Source organism: Halyomorpha halys, unplaced genomic scaffold (assembly GCF_000696795.3).
Source record: "Halyomorpha halys isolate HHAL.00 unplaced genomic scaffold, Hhal_1.1 Scaffold964.1, whole genome shotgun sequence".
NCBI classification, from domain to species: domain Eukaryota; kingdom Metazoa; phylum Arthropoda; class Insecta; order Hemiptera; family Pentatomidae; genus Halyomorpha; species Halyomorpha halys.
Window position 1 is genome coordinate 135,011 of NW_027115048.1, and position 11,216 is coordinate 146,226.

At 29.1% G+C, this 11,216-nt stretch overlaps 1 protein-coding gene and 1 non-coding gene across 3 annotated transcripts in view; one reads left to right on the forward strand and one right to left on the reverse strand.

Moving 5' to 3' along the window:
- The window catches only part of LOC106687438 (pancreas transcription factor 1 subunit alpha), a 38,510-nt gene extending 29,484 nt beyond the window's left edge, over positions 1-9,026 (forward strand). For both annotated transcript variants that reach the window (XM_067052136.1, XM_014431325.2), the window contains exon 4: positions 5,805-9,026. In XM_067052136.1, coding sequence (XP_066908237.1) covers positions 5,805-5,929 — 125 coding nt within the window. In that variant the 3' untranslated portion in view covers positions 5,930-9,026. The remainder of the gene's footprint in view (positions 1-5,804) is intronic.
- Positions 3,918-3,989, reverse strand: TRNAT-UGU (transfer RNA threonine (anticodon UGU)). The gene has a single exon. It is a non-coding gene; the product is annotated as a tRNA-Thr (tRNA).
- Positions 9,027-11,216: the final 2,190 nt, after the last annotated feature.

Here is an 11,216-nt window from a genome sequence, read left to right on the forward strand (position 1 = left end):
CGAACATTCCACTCCACTATCCAGAAATTTCGTTGTGTGGTCTTCATTGAAGATCGGAATGTATTACCTGGGAATCAATTCTGATGTAGAATGGCTTTTGGTCGAGTCTGGCTAAGACTGCTGTATAAAATCTGTAAATACCTTATTCGCATATACCTTTTCATTATCCGTTTCTATCTCACAGATAGATCATACAACGTAAATCACTTTAGTAACCATTTATCTCTTTTCTTTCAGTCCACTACTATTCCTCAAGATAGTAACCCATCCTAATACTATCCTCACCGCGTATGGCGATGACACATGGCTGCTCTCAGATAATAATAACCCGTCAATTGCTCCCAAACATCTTAATCACATATCAAAAACTTTGAAGAATAAATATTAAAACTAGAGGATTAAAAGAAACCCCAGAAAATCACTTTTAACCGTCGTATATTAACCTTTAATTATATGACTTTTACCTCTGTCGAACCGATCCTCTACCAAGGACTACATCTTGTCAAACGACTAACCAGAAACCCACATACAAGACTGAAAAGGCAGGAAACTGTAACTCGACTTAATCCTGCATTACTTATCCTAATCGGTTCTCAATATCTTACTAAACGTCTGAAAATGAGGTGGTATCAGGAATGCTCGAACAAAAATGTCATAGGATTTGTATTAATAGGCAGTCTCCTTACAAATTAATGAGATTAAGGTAATTAACTAATCTTTAGAAGTATTTTTTTAAGTAACTAATTTTCAAAAAGTTGAAACTTTAAGATGTTCTAAGGATTGTTTGTTGGTTACCTTTTTTTTTCGTTAGTGTGTATAAATTTATCTCATTTAACTTTTGATTTTCAATTTTCTTTTTTTTTAAATTAAAATAAATAAAGAAACCACATGTGGACATTATGTGATGTGGGAGCTGACGAGTCTCGGAATATTTTCTGTAAGGACGTCTTGTACTTCCAAACAACGTGGTTAGAATTCGTTTATTGATATCTATCCTTTGGTGATGTTTTAAACCTAATTAAAAAACTAAATAAAATAATCAAAATTTCATTGGCTCAATAGACCTTTAGAAAAGAAGTGAGAGAATTCGGGAGTGGTCCAGACTAAGGTCAATAACTGGCCTACATTGGAACTGTGGTTCCCTTTTTGGGCAGTGCAAAAGAACAGAGGGATTTTTAGCACTCAAAATATAAAAACAATATAAAAAACATTGTAATAATAACATTCTACATAAAAATATAAATAAGAAATCAATCTGACGGAGATCTGCAAGGCTTCATATATGAAAAATAAGTAACTTTACAAAGACAAACCAAAAACTATTTTTCTTTTTACTACTAACTACACTTATTTTTTTTAAATAATAGTTTTCATACAGAATTTCATACTATGATTAGTAATTTTAATTTCATTCGGTGCAGATATAGAAAAACATAAAACCGAATAAATGTTTCGAAAGGATATATTGGCAGCTCACTCATTTAAAACAATAAGTTATTATACTATCTCAACTATCAAAGTAATGCAATAAGTTATTTACTTATTTAAAAAATCAATTTTTAAATTCTTAGGATTTGATGTTTAATTATTAAGAATTTTTATAAATTTAGGTACAATACAACTAATGTGACCAAACGTCTCAGTTTTAGGCAATGTGTCAAGGTATCCCCAGGATTTGTCTTAAATGCCGCATTCACTTTCATTTCGAATGATACACTGAAACCTTGGTTTTTTGTCCTCTGATTTACCGTATTTTTTTAAAAATAAATCTTGAAGTGGTAAAGTTCACTAGAGGTCATTTCTGTGTTATTCTTTTGAGGTCCAACAAAGCCTATAAAAGCACTTTTTTTTTTTCAATTTACATATTGAAATTTCTGGTAAACTACTTATCACAGATTAAATTGCATATCATATAAGCAACAGGTTTGGGCTAACATTATTACTTTTTGATTTTTTATAGAAATTACTTAAATTATTTAAAACCCTTGGGACTGAATCTATAGAGGAGTGAGTTGTGATGAGATGCAATCACAGCTCAACCTCTCGATTTACCTTGGGGAACACGTCATTGAGAACGTAGAAGTTAAGAAACTCCTGGACACGGTCGGGGAATGACTATTCCACTGTTCAGTTCTATTTTCTATTGAACAAAATTATTAATCGAAAAAAAAAAAAAAACTATTTTCGATAAAGTCAGGTGCAACGATAAAATAATGATTTTTTAAACAACAATCTATGTAGATATCAAAGTGTCACTGGTGATTGAGTTTCGCAATTATAAATACTAATTGAACTAAAAGGTAAAGTAACTACAAGTATTAAATACTACATTATGTGATTGCAATTACATTTTATCCAACATTGATGGAACTGCTGCCAACATTTTATTAACTTTAATTTTATTTATTTAGGCTGAAGATTTAGGTTTACGGCGTTTTTCAATTACGGCTACTTTTTAAATATTGCTCGATTAAACTATCTTAAACTCTCTTTTTCCTGGTTTAAGCAAATATTTCAAAAGTGCTATAGGACCGTCGATCTCTGGGGATCTTAGAGGGGCGGGTCCGGCCAGGAAGTGACTGTGACAACGAATAGAAGACAATCATCCTAGTTTTTAAATTAATATATTTTTTTATTCTATTTATTTATAATTTTTGTGGTTTTCTTTATGTTATGTTTCATTCAAGTTCGTTTAACACGTCTTATGGTAAATTATTTCCTGAATCTTATTTGTTTCATTTAAAATTTGTTTGTTTTTTAATCGCACCTACTGGACATTAATACAACATGCCAACGTTTAATATTGGTTTATAGTCAAATTTGCTACCTGTACAACTATTTAAAAACAAATTGATGTTACTCGTCCATGTCTCAGTATCGAGACGGTAAAGTTCTCAGAACCTAATCTGAGAAAATTTTTAAACATTTTTTTATTTATATTTATTTTAATATAGTTTTATCATTGTTATCTTATAAAATCATCAAATCTCTCGTTATATCATGTAGATCGATTAGTTTCCCACATATCTCATTAAGTTAATTTCAAAGTTTTTTTTATTATGTACATTATTGAGAACTGTTTAATTTTATATATTTTTATAATATGTTTGTTTTTTGTTCTATAAATTCTTACCACTGCAATATTATATTGTACCTTCTGTTAATACCCATCTTATTAATTTGTTGTTTTGTTTTTTTCATTATCCTATGTTTGTTATCTAGTTACTGTTTTTAGTCTTATAGGGTCTGATATTTAGACCGAAACGTTGGCACAAATATAAAAAGTTTCACTTACTTATGTTCATTGTTACTGTACTAACCGCACTCACCAACTACCATTTCCTCTCATATTATTAAATTTGTTTATTTTTATTTTTATATTATGTATTTTATTTTATTTCTCTTCTTTAATTTCATTGTACAGCATGAATTATTGCAAATAGTTCTGACGGTAACAGTCTTTAACTGAGCAATGTTGTACTATTATAAAATACAAAAATATGATTTTTTTTTACTTGTTTGTTAGTATTTAGTTTTATCTTTATTATGCATAATGATTAATTATATTTAATGAAAAGTTATTACATAAATATATTATATTTGTTACAAATAGCACTGACACCAACTGTCTACAAGAGTGCTAAATTAGTAGAAAAAAAAATGAACTTCAGGGTGTAATTTTTTTACTTCAATTGGCTTTATTTGTTTTGTTTTTTCATCATTATACTATAAAATGTTATTTAATTTATCTGACAGCCTATAAGAATAACCGATCTGACTTGGAATTGTGTTTGTTTTTTTATCAAAATATTCAATTATTAAGATTATGTATAGTTTATTATCAAAACAAAATATTGATTTTAGATTTAAAAATGGAAAACATTTAACAAATTAATTGTATTTGTATAAAATATGTATGCCTCCTGTGAGGATTGAACTCACGACCCCTGGTTTACAAGACCAGTGCTCTGCCGCTGAGCTAAAGAGGCGAACCGAAGAGTCTTCGGCTAGGCGACCACACGGAGGATAATTATTTTGGAAAAACAAAGTGAATAATATTCTTTACATTGATTCATTGGTATGAAAGAGTGATTTAGTTACTAAAAAAAAATAAATCAAAAGCTTCTTAGCGCGAAAAGCCTTAATTTAGGTTATTTATATGATTGCTTATATTACCTATTCATTTATTCAACAATTTACCACTAAGGACTCAAAATTTCATTTGGTGTTATGTTTTTTAACCAAAATGACAGTAATAATCAACAATAAAATCAATTAGAGTTAAAACTTCACGTTTAAAAGGACTGTCGATTCAGCATTATTCGCCCAGTCTATTCTATTGCCCTGATGTAGCAACATCAGATCTTTATAGTCAATGGCTATTTAGGTAACAATACTCTCTTCCCCACCAATGAATAAATTTAAAGATTATTGTTTCACTTTCATTATCCACCATTTTTTACATTTTTCCACATTTAATGGCCTCCGTGTTACCTTTATGGAAACTCTTCAGTTCACTTCGACTGAAGAGCACTGGTCTTATAAACTGGGGTCATGTGGTTAAACCTCACAGGAGACATACTTATTCTATAGTATTAATTTAATAAACATTTCATTGCATCTTTGTTTGTCTATACGGTTGATTTGTTTGCTATACTTGATAAAAATTTAAGATTTCAGCAAAAATAAAAATTAATTGATATTAATTATTCCAAAATAAATTGGATTAATTTTTAGTTTAGGTTGTTGGGTATATAGATTTAATAATATTTTATGGCTGTATGGATACCGCTACCTGCTGGTCAAGACTAAAAACAAAAACAAAATAATAAAAATATAGTGAAAATAAGAAAAACAACTGTATAATAAGAAATTAAAAAGATACCAAATGATATTAAAAGAGGGTAACATATAATAATTTTGTAAAGGTAAGAATTAATACAAGAAGATATTTGTAATCAAAAATATTGTTAAAAAAATAATGCTCTATAAATAAATAATTAAAAATTTGAAATTAACATAATCAACAGAAATGTACAAATGTAAAAAAATATGCATGATGAAATCAGATGGATGAAAACATATAGGCAATATAAGAAGATATTTATAAAGTTATGTAAGTCAAAAGGAGAAGGTCCCACAAAATAAAGAACTTTGACCCCAACCATGGTTAGGCAATATAGGACTCCAATGGGTGTCGTGGCCGAAAAAAAAGGCAAAAGGAGGTAAGAAGCACAACTAAATGCTACAAGACTTGATGAATTTAAGTAAGAAATATATAAAAAGAAAAATGAAGGAGGAGGGAATTTAAGATAGTAGAGGGGTATGGGTATGAGGAAAAAGAAGAAAATTAAAATAATATTATATACTTTTATAATTTTTATACACATTTATTTTTATGTAATATATTTTCACTGATACAAGAGAACTTCAGACACACGTTTGCTTATTCTCGTGTGGATGGCAAATCAGTACTATAAGAAATCCCACCTTTGCCACAAACTAAGAAATCCCCCTTAAATGTATAATCCATTTTCTTACAGTTTTGAAATAGTATCGAATTTCAGGGAAGTTTAACATTCCTCTTTTAAGCTCTAAGAAAAATCAGTTGAACCTGTTGAGTGAAGAAAAGATATTAATGGCTGATTACGATGATTTTTTATCATGATAAATTTTATTATCTGGGGTAACTAAGTTATCCTTTATCTATTACGGAAATACATTTATTTTATGATGTCAATTTATAAAATATTCCTTCCTCTCATATAAGCTAACTTAGTTGTGATGCATGTGCTCTGTTGCAGGAGACTGCCCATATGCCGCACATTCCTTGTCCTGGAGCTACGAGAAGACGACGAGGTCCAGGAGGGGTGTGATGTACGCCAGAACTTGGACTCCTGCAGACCCGAGGGGCTCCAACGCTACGTAACCTAGCTGTCAAGACTATGTCACTACGTAATGTGACGCCTCTAAGTAGAATGAATGCAGAGTGTCCAGAACTTATCTGGAGTAAACCTAAGCTTTTTAAAATATTCTTGACTAAAAGAATTATCTTCCATAAACATTGTTAAGACATAATACTTTAATTATGATTTGTAGTGTTGTTTTTTCACTTAATGAAGCCTTTTTCCTCTGCAGAGGAAAAGAAATGAAAGGTCTTATATAATATATTTATTTTTAATTTATTGTTACTGGAGTGCTTAATCCCTGACAGATATTGATTTAGATTTAAGTTGCTTTCGGTGGATATGAAAAATAATGTTAACAATGTTTTTTGCACTAATGTCGTAAATAAACTCTATATGTTCATTTCAATTAACTAAGTAAATTATTAAGGTTAATTTTCTTATAAATATATTTTTTACGGTTAAGTATAAATAACCATCTGGCACATGAGGCGGCAACACAGGCATAATCAAGGATTGGTTAAAGATCTAGTTATTAACTGAGGGAGCGTAGAGAATTGTTAACATTATTTTAGCTGTTTGACATAGACGTCAAACCAGTTTATATTTGTTTGACTCCACCTGAGTTTTTATCCGGGTATAATAAATAACGTTCAAATTTTAGAATCAGAAAAATGAATGTGAAAAACTGAAATTAAAAGTTACCAGAAAAAAAAGTTTTTAAACATAGTTGCTTCCATTGCTTTAATAATGGAACAACTGGCAAAAATAGATTTTTTTTTTATTAATCAATTTTTACTGGAATTAATTTGTGTCTAGCTTTGGGATAGTCTGTAGGACAACCCCAGTATTGAAAATAACCGCGGTCCACCCCTCTTTCTTTGGAATACGACTAATTCAAAATAAAATCAAAACTTTTTTGTTTTTCAGATGTACTATTATTAAAGCAAAACAGCAATATGTACTTAATATCTGTTTAATATACATGTATCCACATAGTTATATATAAAAACATTCACTTTATTTAATTAAATATAATTAACTAAAATCATTTATCATAGAGCGACTAATCTTGTCTGATTTATAAAAAAGGTATATTATGAAAAATATGAACAATAATCCTTCATAGTTATGGTTTGGGGTCTGTCGGTGTGTGCTGGAATGTGCAACTAAAAAATATTTTCTCTGAAGATGGCATACTGGACGAAACGTCGAGCATTTTGTATGTGCTTAAATAAATTTCATATAGTTAATAAATTGTTTTACAAAAAAAAAAAATTAATCAATAATTCAAGTAAATTTCAAACTTGATAATATCTATAATTTTCATAAAATTTTAGCACAGCTAATAAATGAGGAATTGTTGTTTTTAATAAAGATGGTTTTAGGTCCCTTGATTGAAGAAACAAATTTAACACGTAAAATAATTTCTTCATGTTCTAGTCATTATTTCTAGTCAACCGGTTTAATTATGGTTTCAAATAATTTGTTTATTAAAAATTAAAAAAAAAAAACTTTGGTAGCTGTTATTCTTTTTTTGGCGTTTGGTTAAGAAAAATTGTTTTACGTAACTTTTTATTACATATGGTAGTAAACTATTGTATTACATTTTGAAAATTAATAATTGAATAGAAGCCGTTATCTATAATCTTGTTAATAAAGATATATGAATGTATAACTAGCAAAATTTAAACTATAATATATAATACATAGTTTTCACAAAGGGATAATTAAATATTTTTTGCACTAATTAAAATTTCGCTTTTAAGAAGACAAAATGTAAATATTTCAATATCTGTAGGGCATTTATAGGTAATGCTTTAAACCAATCGTTGGTTTTTTATTTTCATTATTCGAGTATGATGTAAAATTGTATAAAAAGTTTGAATACTTGAAAATTGACAAGCTCCCTCTAAATGGATTCTTATTAACATTTTTCAACATTTTGGCAATAAAACATTTTAATTATTATAAACTAATCTATTGCTATCTTCATTGCTAGTACCACAGGCAGCTCATACAAGAATTTTTTTAATGTGAAAAATCGTTTGACTGAATTTCATAGTTAAAACCATTTTAGGGAGAGCCCTTTAATTATTGCAGGAATAATTTAAAAAAATACATTTTAACATTTGTAAAAATAAATAATTAGGGAATTTATCGAAGATTTCAAATAATTTTATTCGAGTATCTCAAGATGCTTGGTCAATATTTAAAAAAATGGTCCAAGTTTCACCAAACTGGTTGTCGCTAGGACCAATTCGTATTATCATTCTATTTATTCATGATATTAAGAAAAATATTTCTTTGTTTCAATCTGTGAAGATTATATTCATAGTTCATTATATTCACAACAAAATTGTTTGAAACCTAAAAATACAACATGATATCATTTAGAAACCTACGTTTTGAAAAAGTGATTAATTTTGTTTTAAAAAAATCTAGTTTTAATAACTATTTACCTTGTTAACTACTGACATCATCTAAACTTCTATTTGTGATAGTAAATACCAAAGATGAAGTAGGTTGAGGTAATGTGTATGGCTATGAGGCTTCTATTAAACAAGTTCTAGTATTTTGGAAAGTTTTATTATATTAAGTATTTTTAAGGAAAGTCCTTCCAATTAATATCTTATTTCACAAAAATATTTTCATTAACGTCTCGGGGCTTTTCCCCTATGTTCAGGATCAACATCTGAACAGTAGTTTATTTTTCCTTTTTATTGTCATCCATAATTTTATATTTTAATTTAATTTTAGAATTTTAATGTAATTGGACTTAGCCTTCTTAAATCAATCTCTTAGTCCGTTCTCTTCATGACTAAAATATCTTAAATTAAATCAATGAGCAATTAATTTTTTAGTCATTGTAAACCAGGAAAATGAATATATCTAAAGATTATCTATTTGAAATCTTCTATACATATTGTAATTATATAAACTATCCATGTGGTTATATATTTGATTTATGTAGTAGTGATTCTTGTTACATTATTTTTTGGCAATGATGTGACATTCTTTACTTATGTACCTTAATTAATTTATAAAAAACCAAAGACTTACCTATTCTGTTACTTGTTTCTTTATAGGAATTTGTAAATAAATTTTGTTGTAATATTACCTCTTTTTTCTTTAATTTATTTAATTTCCTCTTTCACAACCAAATAGCTTGTGGGTTTTCTTCTGCTATAAATTCGATTAGTTCTTTTTATAATTTTAACAGTTTATTTATATTTTTTAATATTGATTTGCTTTACTTCTTTACAATGCGACGATTTTAAGGAAGCAAACCGACATCTGTCCCTTTTCCCAGGTCAATACCTTGGACACGCCCACAAAATGGCGTATGACCAACGGGAATCCCTTAAGCAGATCCCAAAGGGAAATGAACAGTATGATAAACTGAAACAAAATATTTATATTGGAAACGAGTAACATTCTATGAAGTTCTGCATTTTGAAGCTATGTAGCTCTTAAAACCATTTTTTATAATAATTTATTTATTGATGTTTACAACTGTATTAAAAAATATACAAACAGCAAAATTTGATGTTAAATATGCAATGACACAGGTATTTGGAGAATCTTCCCATTCATAGAACTTCAATAACATTTCTAGTGGAGAAGATCTCAAGGCCATCTTCTTTTCAAACGCCTAGGAGGATTATCAGATAATGAAGGAGAAGCCAGGTTAAAAACAAGTGGGTTTGAGTGTTTGGGAAGTTTATCATGGAAGGATTGGTATCAGATTATGGCCAAATCGGCAACAAATGGAACATCGAGGTTTTGAAGGATTTGATTTGTGTCAAAGTAAGGAAAATTAAATATTTTGGACTGTAAGAACCAATTTTTGGGAAGAATTGCTTGTTTTTTTTTTTAGGTATTAAAAAACTCAATTCATATGGACTTTGTTCTTTATATATTCTGAACTATAAGGTAGTGGCCGCGGTTATTTTAGAGAATATTGTATTTCTCGAACAGCAATGTATCAGCTGATCTGTTTATCCTTGATAAGGTGTTTGTTTGGTTGTTTAGTGGCGCCAAACTTCATTGGTCATCAACGCCATTTATATTTTATTTAATCCCGCCAATATTTGCTAAATTTTATTTATTTTTTAATTTGATTATTTTATTTATTTATTTTTATTTTTTATATTTTTTTATTTATTTTATTTTTTTATTTTATTTTTTTCCTTCCGATCAAATTATATTTTTGTCAGTAAATTTTGTGATTTCAAAAACTGAAACACCAATTCTATTGCCTTATCATCATCTCCAGTGGTTTTTGAGATATCTTGGCTTAGTCCCAAGCTATTGAGGTGTGGTGTAAAATATGGGCATCGTTGGAAAACATGGCTTATTGTTAAATTGTTATTCCAATACTGGCAGTTCGGAGTGGGTGAGCCTAGTGTGACCTATTCTCAGCCTAGTCAGTACATCCTCTCTATGGCATTTGCGACTGGAGGTGCCCCAGGGCTTGACATCCTTTTTAATAATTTTTAATTTATTCATTGGGCTTTCGTTCCACATAGATTGCCATTTATCTTTGACTTCCTTTACAACAGGCCTGCATATCTCTGACGGAGTTAAAATTGCTTTACCCCGTCCCGGAAGCGTGAGTGCTTCTCTTGCAGCGTGATCGGGCAGTTCATTCCCTGCGATTCCTACATGGCTTGGAACCCATAGAAATGTTACTGACCTACCCATGTTGTGTAGAGTTTTTAAGTGAAAATGGATGCAGGAAATTCTCGGATGTTCTGGATACATAGAATCTAAAGCTTTTATCGAGCTTAGTGAATCTGTAATTATCGTAATGTTGGTGTGGTTCAAAGATAAACATGAACTCTGCATTTCATTATATAAATCTCTCAAATAAAAATTTGACTATACTTTATAAATTAATAATCAATTGAATCTTTAAGATTAAAATAGTCACCTAAAATTGTTTAATTTTTAATAATTTGTTAGTGAACTTTTGATTTACCAACTCTATTGTGTATTAAAAAGTGTATTGGTCCGTAAATTTTCCTCAATCTCTTTAACTTTTTTTTTACTATATCTTCTCATTTTCTTGTGTGAAAATCACTTTTTCTGGAAATAATTCTCTTTCGAGAATTTTCAATTAGTCACGTAATTACTATGTTTGAAATCTAATGATTGGTTTGACAAACGAGTTTTTCGGATGGGTAAGGCGAATGTAGAGAACTAAACCTTATTTATTAATTATTGGAGAAGTTTGTCGGGGAGTGCGGTCAGCAAAGAACAACATAAATAAACAAAACCATATTTATTTATTTTATGCCGACGTTT